The sequence below is a fragment of the Netta rufina genome (genome assembly GCF_964035555.1).
Source record: "Netta rufina genome assembly, chromosome: 15".
Taxonomy (NCBI): Eukaryota; Metazoa; Chordata; class Aves; order Anseriformes; family Anatidae; genus Netta; species Netta rufina.
Genome location: NC_140138.1, coordinates 14770440 through 14789236, shown reverse-complemented (window position 1 = coordinate 14789236; position 18797 = coordinate 14770440). Strand labels below are relative to the sequence as shown.

Below are 18797 nucleotides of genomic sequence, written 5' to 3'. Positions count from 1 at the left end.
ATTTTACATTTAGAAAGGAGAGGAAATTGCAAAGCCACATTTGATTGCCAGGGGAAGAAGGTGGGAGACAAAAGAAAACCGAAAGGAAAATAATCCGTGCCCTGGGTGCAACAAAAGCTGCACCTGAAAAGGATGCAGCTCTGCGAGGGACGTGGTTCACTCAGAACACGAGCAGTTGTCAGCTTTGTGAGCCTGCCTGCCACCCTTCCTCTTCAATCACTCAGAGCTAAGAAATGAGCAGTGTATGAAGAAACACTCTGGTTCCAGAGGAAGTGGTAAAATTTAGTCATAGGGTTGTGGTTTTTTTTAAGACACTTCTGCATTTTCAACAGAAGTGACAAGTCTTAGGCCTTATAAAGCAATGCTCTGAGCCAGGTAATCCCCTCCCAAGCACGGCCTGAAGCGAGCCTCAAGGCAGCAGTACAGTTAATCTTAACTGGACTGTGTGAATAAAATAAGTTATGTGCAACTGCCTCAGCGAGCTACCAAACTGAACTGAGCTTCAAAAGACTGTCACCTGGAGACAAAGGATCTGTGCAGAAGCCAGTGTGTGCTGTTACCTCTGTTAAATGTGCTTCATTTCTCCACCGGTCATTATAAACACAGAGCTTTATGGGCTGAGCACTCGGCTCTAACACGACGTGCAGGTCTGTGCAGCTTCACGGGCTTACAAAGTGATTTGCTTTTTAATTTGTCTTCCCTAAAGATCCGACTCAGCAGATTTTCGCCTCACTTTCCACACGCAGCCTTCCACACCGTATCCTTGGCACCACGCTGTGAGCAGTCTTTGTACAACTCCCAGAGGTACCTACACACAGTTCTGGTCACTTGCCTTTGTAAAACCACGACCCACTAAGCAGACAATGAAAAAGACATTCAGGTTAATTTGCTATTATTATGACCGGAGAAAATGCCAGGCAGACAGAACTAAGAGTCAGTAGGACAAAACTGCTCATCCTCAAAGATCATCACCTCAAGGGAACGATTCCCCTGAAAGAAGCCTCGTTGAACCTTCACATCCAGATCTTCAGTACTTTAGATCTTCATCTGTTAACCTGAAACTTTCAGTTAAGATGAACTCTTCCTGTTTTAAGGCGATACAACACCTGTTCAGGGGGTTTCTACACTCTTTATCTGAGTTTATTCCTGTAATATCCTTTTTAAAATAACTTAATGAACACCGAAACACAAAGGATCTGTTTTTCTTTTTTTTATTATTATTATTATTTCTAGCAGACAATTTACATAAAATTCCCCTTTTAAGTTAGTGATTCATAACGTCCTGCAATAAACTACTTAAGGAGCAGCTTTGGTAAAGAATGGAATGAAACAACCAACTGAAAAAAATAAAAAAGAACAATCACAGCTGATTTTGAAACCAACACAATTCACCAAATTTAGATTCAAAAGAAAATCTGCCAAGCTGTATTTTCTCAGTGTTTCCAAATATTCCACCTTTCTCCTCCCTTTTCGGGTTTGTGCAGATGTGGGAGCTGCATTCTGTCAAGCAGTTTGTCCTGCTAGATCACGGAAATCCATCTTTACATGATTCGTAGACCTTGAATAGAAGACTCTAAGGTCTTGAAAGAGAGAAAATTTTAAATCACAGCCTGCTACAGTATCCGGTGTCAAATAATTCACTGTGAAGGGTGATGTTAAGAAAAATAGAGCAAAACAAACACAATACTTGAGATTACTCTTATTCAAGAGCCAGAAACCACTATAATTATTAATTTCAAACTCACACACACAGACCAATGGTTCCACCCCCTCCCCCTGAAACTGCATTCAGACAGTTCATATATTACCTCAATTTCTTATTTGGCCCCTGTGCCCACCACAGCTTTTTGGCATTATGTATTATAAACAATTATTTTCCTAAAAGCCAGTGCACAGCCTGGGGAGGCCAGCAGAGACCTCTGTTGGCCAGTCCTTGGCAAAGCAAGCAGGTGCATTAAATCCTTTTGAGGTTTTGAATACAGTGCTTAGAGTATTTGCTAATGTTTTGAGGTAACTTAACTACTTTAATAAGTTAATTAAGAGATGACAGGGCCCTGTTCTGCATAAAGACAGTAGGCAGAGTCCAAAAGGACAGGAGCAAGAAGGGACAGTGGGCCTTGTCATACCAATGATCATTCCAGCCCGACTGCGGCTAAGGTATGGGTTGGAAAAGGAAATAATTAGTGGGATTCCTACAGGGACACTAAGAGATCCCATTAAAAAATTAAGTCTGGATCAGCACCATCTGCTAAGCAAAGCGTATCTGCATTTACACTGAATCTTGAATCTGTCTTCCTTATGCAATTCACTAATGGTCTTGATATTCCAGGCTGGATTTCCCGCTGCTAATAAAACTCACATTAGGGTTGAGCCCTGGAAGCTGATCCTAGAGATCAAAAAAAAAGTCACCAGTGCAACCAGTTCACATAAACATGGCAGTAAAAGCATACCTTGAAATCCCAGATGGTCATTGCTCCATCAATGCCGGTGGTGCAGAATTTACGACAATCTCGTTTGTCTATCTCATAAATAGACACTTGGCTGAAAACAGAGAGCGAGAGCTGTAAGGCAGACACCCATTCCAGAGAGCCAAAAAGCTGGGAAATTTGGGCTGAATTCAACTCCTACTCTTCCAAAGGGAAACATGAGTATAAGAGAGCTTATGCTAGATCTTTGGTACAATGCTTCAGAAAAATAAGCAGAGAAAAAGGATGCTGAAAGCTTTTTTATCGCTTGGTGGCTCTAGTCTAAACATTTTCTTTGGAAAAAGACAAATTGCTTCAGAAACGTTAGCATCCTCTGGGCTCGTGTTCTTTTTTAAATGCAAGGATATTTTACTCGATTAACCTGAATCAGCCCTTTTGATAAATAATGCATACAGAAATAACATCTGAAGTAAGTTGGTACGTGAATTCCTGTTTCAGGTGAATACTCCTGACTGGATTTTGCAGTACTACCACCCTCTTGTGAATTATTTACATATTTGATAAGATAAACTGTGTTCAAGTTACAGAACACATTAAACACGAGCAAACAGAAGTAGCATGCATGCAATGTTAATGATTAACTTTATAAGCTTCCACGATTCCCAGAAACAGGCAGCTGTCAGTGAAAGGCTAAAATGGGAATGGGATACCAGCTACACCCCTATGGTATGGCAAATTCAAGCTCTCATAGGTTTTTTGGTATGCCCTGTGAAACCAAAGCGATGAGGAGAGCATTCCTTCCCCTCATCCTGACGGCCAAGACACTCACGTTATACTGTTTTGGTGCAGTGTCTCCAGGGTAGTGTTACGATCTTCTGTAGTGGCTCTTTTATCCATATTTCGGAAGCGTTCCATGGCGGAAATATTGCGCTGGATGCTCTGTTTTGGAATGTCTAGTTTCGAAATGAAGGTCAGCGAGCCACGGTCATCACAGTTAAAAAGCATCGGGCAGCAATCATGGCCCTGCAACCACACACCAGGAAAGCGTGAGAGGAAACACAACCACCAGAGCTTCTTTATTCTGCTGCCGTTAATTGCAGAAATGCAAAGACTGTCACTACAGGAGATCTTGCTTGTTACTAACTTTACAACGCATGGTGTTTCTCACTCTCCAAAATTCTAAAACGCTCTACAAGGAGGAAATAATAGACACTTACAGCTGCCACCACACTGTTCTCAGAGACAAATGACACGCTCAGGAGTGGGAGGAACTCTGTTTTCAGCTGCGAAACCCTGAACACAAGAACATTTGTTAGAGGACTTCAGTGAAACCTCACATCTTTGGCTCCAACAAAAAAAAATTAAAGAGACTGTTCCCACACAAGGATTATTGAAACAGAAGTCAGTGTAGCTCAGTTGTCCTGAGGTGACACCAGAAGGCTGCAATTTCTCATAAAAAGTTTTGACCTAATAAAGTGTCCTGGAAGTTCTATAAATAAAAAAAATCAACTTTTCCAAGTGAAAACATCTAATATTGTACCTAAACTGTGGCCAGAATTTAAAAAAGAATACCTTCCCCCCCCAAGTTTCAAATTGACAAAGCTATTAGTTTGATTTGCAACAGAAAAGCACTTGAAGTTTTAGTGTTTGACATCATCTTTTGAGGAGGAAAAAGCCTGTATGTTAAATTAGGTCATTTTTTGTGGTTTTTATAATAAATGAAAAAGGAATTCTAGAACTTTATACTTAATTACATCCTTAGCCAGGTACTTACACAGCTATAGCCATCAGAACCACAATTCAAAATTAAGCACAGCAATGCCTGAATGATCCACCAGGTACCTCTGCTACCAAAATCTAAGTGGAAGCTCTTCCTTAGTTAGAAAGCCACAGAGACTGAGAAGTTATCAACATCAAGATGAGGAACAGAAGGAGAAATTGTTAATAAAATGCTTTGCTGGATTGGAAGGTGTAAGTAGAAACCCTGCAGCAGTGTCTGAAGGACAGTGGTTGGAATTAACATTTCATGAAATGAACAAATTATTTCCCAGACCCCGACTGGACACAGGGTCTTAGTTATGGAGCGGGCATGTTTCTGCAGGTCACTCGGATCCATTTACAAGGAAATAATTTGTTTCCAATATCACCAGTAGAACTTTTTTTTTTTTCTCAAATGCTTTTCTCAACCCCCCTTTTTTTCAAAATCAAACGACTGTGCCCTCACTGAAGAATTCCTAAAAGAAACTAGAATTATATAATCTAAAACTCTACAAATTCTACCTTATTTACGTAGGCCTCAAAGAGACTCCTGGAACGTACGGTAAAACTGTCAAAACTGGAAATAGCAGTCACAGCTTCCCTCTTGTAGCTGCGAGCACAGCATTCCACATACTGCTTCTTTCTAGTGTCAAACATTTAATAGCCATCAGAAAGAGCATACTTACATCATATTTTTTGAGGCATCAGCAACTGACACAGTACTATCATGACTGACCCAGGCTAGGCGGTTACCGCTGGCAGAGAAACTGACACTATGCACCCATCCGCCACTTCCAGCGCCCCCAAATTCGGACATCAGCTGCCCAAAAGGCATTTTGGAGCCCCATGGTGTACTGGCTGGTTTTTCATCCACCTCCTTAATGTAAGCAGAAAACACCCTGCAAATAAAAAAAAATCTGCATGAACACAGACATTAAAAAAACCTCCTGGGAGCTGCATATACATTTCACATTGGGAGCAACTAGATGCATTCTATTTCTACCAAAATAAAATACTGTATTATCTTTCAGCAGCTGGGAGGATTCAGTAGACAAGGAGAGAAAACAACAGTACAAAGGGTGTAACATATATAGGTTTCTCATAAATGCTCTATTTTTTTTTTTTTTTTTACCTCTCCTTGTTTCCAGAAGATGGCACAAAACCACAGAATATCCTTACGTTTTCCACTCTGCTAAGATTTCCCTTTCATCCTTTTGCACTGCTAATAAGCCTCAGAGTCGATTCTTCAGTTAGAGGAAAACCAAGAGGTACAATCACAGAATCATTTAGGTTGGAAAAGACCTCCAAGATCACCCAGTCCAACAATGTATAACTAGACACTAATACAAACACCTAGAAAATTACCCACTTTTTAAGAATATTCACTTCTTAGCAGGATTCCAGTGGAAAAAAAATTAAAAAAAAAAAGATGTTCAAACGCCAAAGGGGCTCTGAACTACCTTAATCTGGCTCATTACTGAAAGAATGCCTTGAAAACCTGAAATACCACCATGTTTTTATATTTTTTTTCCCAGCACTACGATTTTCAAGATATGTTTAAATAGAAAGCCTCCCCCTTTCATCAAATTCCTTCTGCATGATTCAGACATGCCACAATATGGTGTTCTCCACTGTTACCATGGAAGTTACTAGGACGTCACAAACATAGGATTAGAGTCCATCGAACAGGAGGAACAAGTGAGCTATGCCATACTACTGCCAGAGAAATATTTCAGTAAAAAAAAAAAAAAAAAGCAGTCAAACATTCACGGTTGCAGTCAAACACTAAAAGGAATTATTTTATAGTGAGTTTAAGGAAACGTTGCTTCCTCTACCACCACTCTAGTTATGTTTTTTTATTTTATTTTTATTTAAATCTCTTACATGTGTGGGGTATGCACTTCAGAAGGTGCCTACATTCAGTTTATTCAAATACAGCTGATCATTTGGTACATGAAGGGTTTAACTGCAGCTATATTAGGTACAGATTTTCAGAGAATTAAGTACAAAATTACGCTCAGCTATATCAGTTTAAATATAATCTAATGGTAATCCTTCAACAAACTTACTTTTATAGAGCTGTCTGAAAGGATGGTTCTCTTAATGTATGGAAATAGGACAAGATGTTTAAAGCAGCAGCCTTTGACACCAGGCAGAAAAAGCATTCCTAAGTAGTGAGAGACCTTGAAGATAACTATTGGTTTAAAAAAAGTCTCTTCGCTTCCTCAGCTTGAAGGCCCCAGCCTTCAAAGAATATTGGGAAGTGATTTTCATTCCTGCAGCAACGTTGTTCAAGCAAGAATATAAAATTCACACCTATATGGTGCTGTTAGCTACGTGTATTACTAAAGACAAATGTAAGAGGAGCTCATCTAGGCCAGCCACCAAAAAAACCTGCTGAATACCTATCAACTTGGAGTCTCTTCTGCCCTCCATTCTTTTTCCAAAATGTCTCCCACTTAGCTGCTTATTAGCTGGCAGTGGCTCTGGCAGATCCATTGCATAATTTTATTCAGAACCACCTATCAGAACAGATGCGTACTTCAGGCCCAGATATCTTTATCATCTTTAATACGTAACTAAACATTCCCTAGAACTGGAATTCTAGAGATCTTTATTTATCATTTATCAGAGACAATATTCTTTCATGGGTTTGGGGAAACAACAGCAACACAAGCTCAGTACCAATCTCAACTTTCCCTTTCTTCCTTTAATATTCCTGTATGGAGATTTCTATACTAAAAGCAGCAATATTATTAAATGGTTCATCCTATGGTATAATCTAAATGAGAGCAGAAGGTTTCCCAAATGTTTTAAACCAAGATCTGTTTTAGTGTTTTTTGTTGTTGTTTGTGTTTTAAATATACACCATTTTCAGACAAAAGATGTAGGACAGAATGAGTTCCCTGATGGGAAACAATAGACAAAAGTAAGTCTTCTAGAAAACACACCTAGAAAATTGACAACCATGTCTTGACTTTCTTCCAAAAAAAAAAAATTAAATCATAATGAACAGAAAATAATTCAATTCCAGTTTCTCAAAGTAGGGAAGAGGAAATAATCAGGGATCCAATGTACGTAATAAGCACTGAACAAGGCTTGGAGACAAAACAGCAGAAGTCCAAAGTCAAAGACATATCAGCTGACCTAATGTCAGAATCCCAAGAAGCTTTATGAACACACATGAAAAAAATTCCCCATGTGAATAGCAGCTGCTTCTGGAAGATGAATGACTACTTTTTACATCACATTTTTTTAGTGAAAGGAAGTGAACATTCACAGTTGTTTTAATTAAAACTGGAGATAAGGCAGGAAAGGGAGACAACTCTCCTCTTCTTGCCCAGCTGCCATTTAACCTCTCTCCTTACATAAAAAGGTAACAAAGGATTGACTGTAGATGCACGTGCTTCATTCTGAAATAAGGAATGCAATAGTTGGTCCCACCTCCCCCTCCCACTCCTTCTTAGTCATTTTTAGTACACACTTTGAAGCTTTAAAATTGCCCTATTACATAAAGAATTTAAGAAAAGCGGCTTTCATTATTATTCAAGGTACAAGTGGTAAAGTAAAATATGAATTAAAAAGTCAACCACTCTGCGTACAGTTCCCCATGCAGGCTTTGGTGCAGCATCCCCAGTCACAGAGCACAAAGCAACTCGCAGAACCTATATCCCTCATGGTGTAACTTCACAGTCAGCTTGAAAAACTACCCCATCCACCTCACGTGCCCATCTGCTTATACCAGCCTTCTTCCTACTGTCCTGCAAAAATGGTGTTTTGTTGCACTGAGTTTCAGGTGGATAGATTTCTTGACCTCACTCAAGATATGGCTGCAAGAATGTTAGCACAGGAGAAGTGGAGTGAACAAGCAACTCAGGAAAGAGAAAGGTCAGGTACCTCCTCTGCAAGCTGCAGCATTAGGATGTTGCTTTTAATACTCTAAATAATTAGTAGTGGTGTTTTTCTACAAGATAGGACCTGTAAGTCTAATTTCAGACTAACAACTCAGCACTCACTGCACATATAAGAGTGGTATTTCTGTGCACTGCTAGTAAAGAAACCCACCAGTTCACCAAATTAAGGTGTACCCCCCAAGAGATAAATGTTAGTAGCCAAATTGTGCATGCAGTAGCAGCCAGGTCAAAATCTCTTAGGCTGGACATTTTATTCTGGCAATGACATCAGTATGTGCTGAGCTGTCTTCTATTTTGATAGCAAATGTGTGATCAACATGCTTGTGTTACTAACCAGCCCGTAACCCAAACTCATTTACTGGGGCTTTATTCTCTCTCACCTGCACTTGAAGTCACAGGATCCAGCAGCCAGCAAAACGTTGTTGGGGTGCCAGTCCAGGCTGAGGACAGTGGAACGGATGGGCTTTTTAATGTGCTTGCTCACCCACCTAATTTAAAAGAAAGGAGAAGATTTACATATGAAAATATTTTACCTGATTCCCCCAAACCCAAGAACTGTGCCTCAAAAAGATCACTTCTTGCCAATGACTAAACACATCAGTTTAGCACGAAATCTCATGTTATGCCCAAATCCTTCATATTTCCTTCTACAGTCCATGAACTCTATGTGGTTATCTAAATTAAAATTGTGAATACCACCACCAAATGTTAAATATACACGTCTTCCTCTGAATCCTTTTCTCCTTCTAACTAATTTTTATAACACAGAGTGAAGTCCTTAACACAGTTTTGCACAGCTTTGACTGTGATACTGAGCTAAGGAGCATTATTTTATTAGATCACTGAGTACACTTCCTCTCCAGCTCCTTCCAAGAAGTTTTACAGTCACCTCTCTTGCTTGCCAACTTTTCTACTGTTTAATAGAACAATAGTTATAAAGCCCAACACATAAATGGGTGAACTGCCAATGATTTATCTCAATTATTTCAAGTATAATAAAAAGTGGTTTTGTTTGAACCATTTACAAAGTAGTAAGGGAATCTGTTATTCACTGGATGGCCTTTGGGATAATGGTGATTTTTCTTTGAATTTACTTCCATCAAGCAGAAGCAGTTTTAAGGATCACATTAAATTATTTGTCTTCAGCACAGGAGGGGTTTGATTCTTCTGCAGGCAAGTGAGGCAGAAAAAGCATTAATAACTGAATATACTGGAAAGCAGAGAAGTCCACAACAAGCTAAAGAGAATTTTGCCAATGGTCTCATTGTTTAACATCTCCATATGGGAGAATGCACACAGAACTCTGGGAACAGAGACCTGTGTTTTTATAGGTTTACCCAAAATAATAGATACTTAACGTACTGATTTCACCTACAGGTGATACGGTAAACGTAGCTCCAATATGTACAGCTATAGCTGTAGATCCATTAAAGACCAGAAGCACTACATTAGGTTTGAAAGAGGAAAAGAATGTCAATGGTAGAAATTTGTGCTAATCCTGTCTGAAATCTATGAACAGAAACAATAGATGACAGAACGGGTAAGTGACAAGCTTGAACATCTTCTAATAGACCACCCTGGAGATAACTGACAGACTTGAATTCTTTAATGACAATAAATGATCCAAAATAATCAATATGGAAGACTTTACTCATTCTGGAAAGGGTGTGGAGCAAGAGAAAGCACTTCTTTTTTTTTCAATCACACAGCTGTGCTAAAGAAATTTCTACTCTGCAGAAATTCTAGCACTTTTAGAGCAGCAACATATGTTTATGGCAGTCAATGAGAACACACCCATGCCAGCATGCAAAACCTGAAAACAGGCCAAGTCAAAGGCCTGCAGGTGCTACGCTACAGAAAAGAAGTAAAAATCCTTTTCCCTAGGATGTAGAAGTCTGTGAAAGAACTGATGAGGTCTATCCCCCCCTCTGTTTCATGAAAATTTTAGAATTATTAAAAGAGTAACCTGGTTACTACCACTAATCACCAGGCTTTAGTTTTCCCAAGCTGACCTTAAAGGTATAAATGGAAATAAAGCAGCTCACCAGTCGTTTTCAGATTCAAAGTAGCACACAGATATAAGTCGAGCTCCACTTCCTACAGCAAATTTATTCTCCAAGGGAGACCATTTCACAAAGGTGGCTGCACGATTAATTCTCAGGATGACAAGTGTTGGCTTCCACACGCCGTCTTTCTGACTCCAGACGTAGGCGTTACGGTCGGCTCCGCAAGTTACGATGCGATCACTTTTGGGAGCCCAGTCAATACCTGCAATTCAGACCTCACGTTAAAAATCCTTCCCATTTCTACTGTTTGCTTTATAGTAATTCAAAACAGAGAAAATCTTGTAGCCTTCTCCCTCAGAGACAGTTAATAATGTTATGTTACCATTCCCCTTGTTCACTTATTCTCCAGGTACCATTTCGAAGCGTTGTGGATATCACGTTCTCCATCTAGCTTTCATCAAAATCACAGCTCCCGAGTTTCTGGATTCCACAGAGAATTTGCCCGCTAAGGAAGCCAGCTCTGACAGCTGGCCAACAGGTGGAGCTCTGCAGACTGGCTAAAATCCGTCCACTGGCACTCTTCAAATCACTGACTTCTTCTGCAAGAGGCTGTTGCAAACAGCTGAAACCCAGCAATTCTACAGCTCTGCACAAAGCTCTAGCAGAGCTGTCTGCGCAATGCCAGACCGCAGTCTGGATCTAAAAGTTTAGATAACGAGGTGTTTTTTGCCCAGTTAGCAGTTATTGATCTTTATGTACTGATACAATCCTTACATTTAGTCCCTGCTATTTAAGCTGTGCTGTAAGAAAGAAAAGTTTACCAAGCAAAAGAAACACATTCAAAGAATAAAACCAGATGAAACCTTTGATAAACCTGCCATTGCTTCCTTCCCTTTCCTCTGCACCAAAGGACATTCTTAACTGGAAACTCTCAGGGCAGCATTATTTTTCATCTTTCTTTAGCATCCGTATTTGAGATGCAGGGTGAAATCCTAAACTCTCCTGCCACAAAATTAGATTTCGACTGTTTTCTGTGCTCAGTATTAAAAATCCAATTCTGAGACAGCCTGAAACCACAGTTCTACAAGTCAGTCTAGCACTGCTTATGAAGGAGAGACCATCGTGCCTCTTTTTATCCTACCACCTCCCCTGCACCAGCACCAGCGTTCTGATCTGTTGGCAAGTTCAGATTTTTAACTTAGCAGGAAACTAACCCTGCAAAAAGAGTGAATAATGTTCTTACTAGAAGTGAACAGAAGCAGCTCACCACCAATCCCTGAATCAAGACACAAGAAGGCCAGATCAGGGACCTCATCCCTTATGATCAGAAGTCAGAGTGGCAGCAGCCTCCTGTCAGAGGCAACAGGCAGTTTCATCAATCTCTCTCCTGTGTCTAACCACAATTTATGTCCACTCTTTAAGACAACACAGCACGTAGTATTCCAAAGGTACATGCCTTGTTGGAAAGCAGTGTGAGCTCTTTTCCCAAGCCATGGTTATTTAGCTTCTCTCTAACACCAACAAGTAAAAGAAAAATGCAGAAAAACATCTTTGGGGAACAGCATGTCATTTGTAAATTCAGCCAAGTGGCTCTTCACAAAAGAGCACGTACAGTTGTGCTCTGACAGCAAAAACCAGACAAATTGAATAAAGGTCCTGCAAAAATGCTGTGGGGCAGACAGTTCTGCCCATTAACGAGTTGAGAACAGAATAAAGGATATTGCTGTTTTGGGCAGGTGCTTGTATTAATTACGGTCACTTCCTTAGAGAATAAAGCCCTCATAAAAGGATCTCTCACACACACAGAAGTAATATAAAAGACTACCACAGAACAATGACCTTTTAAAACTAACACCTTGTGACTCGTTGTGGCAGCCCTTCTTACATTTTCATTGGGGGCTCTACAGATACCAAGGGTCTGCAGTGAAACGTGCTCACTGAGTGTTTGCCTCAAGTCCAAGACTGAGCACTTTGAGTGGAATTATACCTCAGAACGATACTTTCCTTGAAAGACCAAATTTCTAGCCACCAATGACTAAGTGTCAAAATATGAATTATAATCAATACAATCTCTTCCCAAACATGGGCAAAAGAGGCTTTTTTTTGTTATCTTGCTTTTCACTTTGCAAAGTCAAGCCAGTTCTTAGAAGTTTTCTTTCCTCATGCACCTGACTGGAAAGGTGCTCCTCTTTTTGCTCACTGAGGATGCGAATTTTTCTGCATGAGCACAAAGAAAGGGAAAGACCGTTTCTCTTGGCAGCTGCGGTAATTAAAACACTTATCAACCCATTGCCAGAGTGATGTAGCAAAGACGAAGGAAAAATGTACTGATATGAACTTGGTGCAATGAATCCCTACAAAAGGATATTTATTGCTGTCGGAAACCAGAAACCAACACTTGTATAATTCATGAAGTTTTAAGCCAGCACTTGAAAGGGAGCAGCATGTACCACCAGGAGAGTTTATGACATGACCAAATTACTTCAGGGGACTGAAAGCTTGATCTTATTACGTTATTGGGGATGAAAAATAAGCAATAATTAAGAAAGAAAGTCTCAGTTACTCTAGTCTGGAAACAGAGAAGAGCTTTTCTTCCTAAAGTTCACAGTACGCAGTCCAGGAAAATGCTGCAAAGCTCTCCATAAAGTGGGAAAGCCAACCTATAAAAAGATCTACTTACTCGACGCTTGCAGATTTCCTGTTCAGATGCTCAGCTGGGGAAAGCAGGGGGCGGACGCATTTAAAGTCTGGCACAGCGCGTTGTTCTCTTACCTGTAATGTGTCCATTGTGCTCCTTTAGCTCGTGAGCTTTTACCCACTGGTTCCCACTCTTCTTGTAGATGTGGACTTCATGATTATTAGGGCTAATGGCGATCTCTTGAAGAAGGAAAGAAACAATTTAGTAGTACAGAAGGCTTTTTAGTACCATTAAACATGGAAAGAGATATCCTTATTATACACATCATACTTTTCCAGTCTAAAACCTGTCTTCTCAATTTTCAGGACAATTACATAGGTCTTGTAACCAAACGGCTAGCATCCCTGGATAATATCAAATAATCACAGTTTTAACAAGATCAGGAGTATACTGAACAGAAATACAGAGCATTTTCATCCAAATTTTAGTAGAAAAATATGCTATTAAGGTTAAAGAAAGTAAGGGCCAGGTCAAACTCTCATGAGCTGCAGACCAATAGGCACTAGCAAGTCTCTAAAAGCTCAGATTTTGAAGATTGTAGCATGCTTTTTTTGATTATAAATGGAGCGCTTAACATGCAGCACTGTATATCTGACCACACCTTCCTTAAACATGATCCAGAACATTACAAGATCAACACACTGACAAAGAGGTAAGAACAGGTGAAAGACTAAATTAAAACAAGCATAGTACTTACGAGTACGGTCTCTGTTCCACGCATGGCAGGTGATTGGCTCCAATAAAAACTGATGCAGAGACATTCCGAGTTAAAGATGTTCCTATGTTGCAAAAAGTGAAAAAGCTGAAAGGTGTAAAAGTGAAAACAAAACTCTTCAAAATTTAATAGTTATCAGAACAAAAATCACTCTTCATCACAAGGTTGCTCCAGCCCAGCATAATAATTCAATGACACTTGCTCAGTAAATATGCTAAGACCTCTAAAGAGCTCCTTTTGCCACACTTTGATACCTTCAATAGGCCAATAAATTTTAACTGTTCTGCTCACTATAATTAATTTGCAACTGCTTTAAGATGCCCTTGCTTCTTGGTATATCCTTAGAGGTGAGAGAAGAGGTTCTTATGAACAAAACTAAAATTGTGGAACTACAATATTATAAATAAATAGATCTAGTGCCTTATCTCAGTGAATTGAATCAAAATCCTGATACGTATCAAGGCTCCCAGCACTACAGTGATATCTATTTTTGATAGGAAAATAGGAAAGTTAAACTGATGTGTCCAGAACACTGATGTGTAACTATAATCTGCTGATATGTTATTTGATTTTACATGTATCCTAGGGAAAAATGACTAAGATCAGTAATAAATTAATTAGTAATTTCTTCAAATTAATCCTAGCACTTCACTGTTTTATAGTTAGGATTTTGCCCCCAAAAGATTCAAGCAGTGGAAGAACAAGCTGAGTTCTTCTCATCTGTAAATATATATATATATAGTTTTTTAATCTAAATACCTATTTTTTTCTTTAACCTATGGCTGTAAAAGACAGTGCTGAACATCTGCAATCAGAGGTGCACTGCCAAGCGACTACAAAGCTGTTTAAAATACCGTATCGTGTTCTATGTCCTGTGTTAATCAAGGGCAGCACGCACGGATGGGAGATAACTCTGTAACGACTCAAGGTCACCTGTAATAATTAAAACGCGCATAGCTCAACGCATACAACACAACTCGGATTTATCAATTCCTCCTTCCCTACATTCCACTCATTTTCAGGGCAATTTCTCCTTGGCTGATGGTACAAAGTCTTCTTCCCCCTACATATGCATCTAAAAAGAAAAATCTCTGTGATGTCACTCCAAGACATCCACACCCATTACAGCCTGAAATTACAACATAGCCAAGTATGGCCATGTTAGCAGAGGGTGGAGACTTCAGGACAAGGTAGGAATTTGGAAGCAAACAGGAAATGAGTGGCAGTCCAACAGAAACTCAGGAGTGAATGAGAGATGAGTAAGCCCGTAAGGAGCCGAGCAGTTACTATCACTCCGCTAGTTTAATAAAGAAGCTGAAAGTGCTGAGTCTTGGGGTCAGATGATACAATACCTCACCAATGCACGCAACTGGAAAGGTTTTTTTCTTTTTTTAAAGAAATCAAGCACTGTTATTCTAAAGAAATCTGACTTACAGTTACACACTAAATGTATTCTAAATATAGCTTTTAGCTATGTGAGCTTGAAGTCCAGTTCATGATTTTAACTGGCATGGTTTTCATTTTTCTTCTAATCATCACGTTCTACAGATCAAACACAACTAGTAACTACATGCAGTCCTAAGCAAAATTATTATTATTTTTTAATTAGTGTGAGAACACTGACATAATCCGAGTTACCTCTGACCCTGGGCAGCCATGATTTGGGATTCCGTGTGTTAATATAAGCAAAACACGACTGCAAATTGCGTTTTCCACAATCTCGCTTTAGCACATGCCAGCATTCGGTAGCAGCACATTTCCATATACAGGAAAAGTTGAAGAGCTGGGCGACCAACAAGGAATGCTCAGCCTTTTCTACTCTTTCTGAAATAAAATGTAAAAATATCCCATCTCCCCTCCCCAAGGAATGCAGCTATTTCAAAACACTTTCTAATACAACCCTGGTATTTATTTCACAGGCTGGCCCTATGCATGAACGCCACTGTCCCACCCCAATAACTTCTAGCTCAGAAATTTTTAGTCCCTAACCTACAGGCTGTTCCCAAAGCTTCCATCTAGCCAAGGGACATGACCCCTTCTTGTATCAAGCACCAGAACCTGTGGCAAGCTGTCTTCTGGTTTGGTAATAGGTTTATTGAAAAAAGCAGTGATGGTAATCGAAAAAAGCATGATTTTTTCATTCACCTGGTCTGACAGTTACAACAGGATTTTCTTTGGGAAGATAAATCTTTATGAAACCTTACAAACCGCATTTCACTAGAAACATGAACTCACACTTCACTAGAAAGCGCAATTGCCTGTATAATTCTTGACATTTCATCTGTGGTAACCCCCCAGTATTTCCCTATCAGCCAACCTCAGCATCTCATTTAGGAAAGACACTGTTATGACAACTTTGTTAGCCAGGTATTTAATGCAGCCATCCCCGATCTTTTTTTCCCCTTTCCAAATGCAAAACTAACTACCCTTGAATGTCAATTGCTTTTTTAAAAGGGGAGAGAGCAGAAGTCTTGCACCTTCACACTGCACAAGCGTTTTGAGCATGCAGGCCAAGAAGCTGGAGGTCGGGAAGCACAGGACTCAGCTGCTGTCAGCTCTCAGCGGGGTGCAAAATCTGTGGCACGAGGCCATCCCTGGACAAGCGGCGAGCAAGGATGCTGATTCAGAATTAGAGACAGCATACGTGTGTGTGACAGAGAGCGAGGGCAAGAGAGGAAGAGAGGGAAGGGGCTGGGAAGGGGCTCTTTTTAGACCTCACCTCTTTTCAGAGCACCGACACCGCTTTCAAACAGGGGGAAGAGAAGCACCCCTCAATAAAGGGCTGCCTCCTGCTGCTGTCATTCCCTCCCGAATCACCCAGCGCAGCCTTCCCACGGGGGTGACCCCTCGCGGGCCAGCCCCACAGCACCCTGAGCGTTACAAAGCTGCTTTGGGGGGGCCAGCTGGCTGCGGCCCTGCCCTGCTCCCACAGGAACCGGGGGTGAAATGGGTCGGGGGGGCTGAGCTGAGGCAGGAGGAGAGGGGCAGGGATGGAAACCAAGGCAGGAGGGTCTGGGGGGGCAAGGAAGCTGAAGCAGGAAGGTCATGGGGGGGGGGGGGAAGGACGGTGGCAGCAGGGTCGTGGGGGGAATGAGGCCGAGGCCAGAGGGCCGGGGACTTGATGCTGAGGCAGGACCCGCCCGGCCGAGCCCCCCCGGGCCCTGCTCCCCCCCCACAGCCCCCAGCCCCTCAGGAGGCCTCCCCCCAGCCCTCCCCTCCCCTCTCCTCTCTTTCCCTCAGCGGCAGGGCCGGGCCCGGCCTCCCCCCAAGGCCCTGAGGCGCCTCCCCGCCGCCATCCATCCCCCCCCCCCCCCCCCCCTCAGCACCTGGGGGGGGGCCGACAGCCGCTCCCCCGACACCGGGACTCACCTGAGGCGACGGAACCGGAGCGGGACTCGCGGACTCTGGGCAGTCAACGCGACTCCGCTCCGGGAACCGAAAAAAAAACCGAAGAAACCGGGACGGGGGCGGCGGAGGCCGGGAAGGGGGGGGGGGGCGCTGGGGGGGGCGGCCCGGTCCTGACAAGGGAGCCAGGAAACGCGCTCTGCGCATGCGCGCCCCCCCGCCCGCCGGCCGCGCGTGCGCCGCCGCTGCGGGGGCGGGGGCAAGGCGGGGAGCGGCGCGGGGCTGCAGTGCGCATGCGCAGGGTGGAGTGGAGGGGGGGAGTGGGGGGGGTTTGGGGGGGGTGCGCGCGCGCGCCGTGGCCGCGCCTCATGCATAGACACAAAGGGAGGGGGCGCATGCGCAGTGAGGAGTGAGAGCCCTAATGTTAATTATCATAGAATCATAGAATTATTAAAATTGGAAAAGACCTTCAAGACCATCTGGTCCAACCCTCTACCACCAATGTCACCCACTATGTCCCCAAGCACCAACCTCTCCTCAAACACCCCCAGGGACGGTGACGCCACCACCTCCCTGGGCAACTCGTCCCAACGCCTGGCTGCTCCTTCTGAGAAGAAATATCTCCTAATTTCCAACCTGAACCTCCCCTGGCACAACCTGAGGCCATTTTATTGTTGATACTTTTCAGGACACTTCGCTATCCAGAATGCCAGCATCCCAGCTATGCGGCCAGCATTAAAGTAGCACACGTTCGTGATCTCAACAAGCATTATTCTAATGGTCACTGCAACGGGACAAGGCAGCAAGGTGGATATTTATGGGTGAAAATGCACTTCGGATGGTCCAATTCGTCTGACATTATTGTTGGCTGATGCTTGCACTCAGCCTGTGTCAGGGGAGTTCTGACACCTGGTTAAGCCAGCTACTTAATTAAACAAATAACCCCTCGCCTCCAGGTTTATAGGATTGGACTGGTTAGAAATGAAAATAAGTTTCTTATAAAATACTGAAGTGGGTCTGGCAATGCTTTTTTCTGATCTCTGAGGAAAATAAAGAGGTGAATAAAAAATAAGGAGGTGAATGCCACCCAGTGTGGCCTTGTAGTGAATGAACTGAGCCAATCTCATGTCCTCTTCTGGCACCATGACTGGGCTTGCAGACAGGGGTGAGGCAGTGCACGTCATATATCTTGATTTTTTTTTAATTTTTTTTTTAGTAGGACTTATGACACTGGCCTGCAGGATGTTCTAATAATAAACTGGAGAACCAGTTTAGGTGATACCGCTCTAAGGGAGTTGCAAAACTGGTTGAGGGAAAATGTACCTGATGCCAGTGCTTGTACGGGGAGCTACCCTGGCTCCATTACTCATCCGCAACGAAACAGGCAGTGTAATTGCTGTATTTGAAGGTGGGATCGAGTTTGAGGCTGTATCAAACAACTAGAATGCAAGATGGGAAGTCTACAAAATAAGAAAAGGGATGCAGTTATTGACAGGTGTGCTGCTGTGTACTCCAACATAACTTCACGGTTATGAGATGAGGAGAACTGGGCAGCTGGCTGTGCTGCAAGGAAGGATGGAGGGGCTGCTGTGGGTTGTGAGCTGAATAGGCATCCATTTCCTTCTGCTGGAGAAGGTTTGAACACTGTGCAGGTCCCTATAGGTATGAAATCTACCAGCAAGATGCGTGCAGGAAGCCATCCTGCACTGCTGACCTGTGTTGGAAGCGTATGTCCAGAACTGGGCTCCACAGGAGATGAAATTGGGATCACTTGGAGGAAAAAATGGCAATAATGATATAGTTTTCGAGCACATGACTTTTATAGAGCCTGTTCAGAGAACAGAAAGCTGCGGAACAACGTGGTAAGTCTTCAAATAGATAAAAGGCTGTTGCCATGAGGAAAGGAACGATTTGTTCTCTTGTGTCCACTGGGGG

General features: G+C 42.2%; 1 protein-coding gene across 2 annotated transcripts; it reads right to left on the bottom strand.

Moving 5' to 3' along the window:
- Nucleotides 1–1195: 1195 nt before the first annotated feature.
- On the bottom strand, nucleotides 1196–17007 carry ARPC1A (actin related protein 2/3 complex subunit 1A). 2 transcript variants are annotated; one of them, XM_084295854.1, is made up of 10 exons: nucleotides 16887–17007; nucleotides 13500–13581; nucleotides 12877–12981; nucleotides 10144–10366; nucleotides 8479–8586; nucleotides 4871–5083; nucleotides 3644–3719; nucleotides 3256–3449; nucleotides 2451–2541; nucleotides 1196–1580 (listed from the first exon to the last, which is right to left on the bottom strand). In XM_084295854.1, exons 2-10 carry the CDS (start codon nucleotides 13561–13563, stop codon nucleotides 1542–1544), a joined length of 1113 nt encoding a protein of 370 aa, XP_084151980.1. In that variant the 5' UTR covers nucleotides 13564–13581; nucleotides 16887–17007; the 3' UTR covers nucleotides 1196–1541. The 2 variants fall into 2 exon arrangements, with proteins under 2 accessions (XP_084151980.1, XP_084151981.1); XM_084295855.1 differs by having other exon boundaries at nucleotides 13500–13604; nucleotides 16887–16984.
- Nucleotides 17008–18797: the final 1790 nt, after the last annotated feature.

Excerpts from the sequence above, each read along its gene's own strand:
- ARPC1A (XM_084295854.1), bottom strand. The coding sequence starts at position 13,563 with ATGTCTCTGCATCAGTTTTTATTGGAGCCAATCACCTGCCATGCGTGG. Across the intron at positions 10,367-12,876 it reads GCACAATGGACACATTACAG|GTATTGACTGGGCTCCCAAA; the intron begins GTAAGAGAACAA and ends TCTGAATTGCAG. Across the intron at positions 8,587-10,143 it reads TTTGAATCTGAAAACGACTG|GTGGGTGAGCAAGCACATTA; the intron begins GTGAGCTGCTTT and ends CTTTTAAATTAG.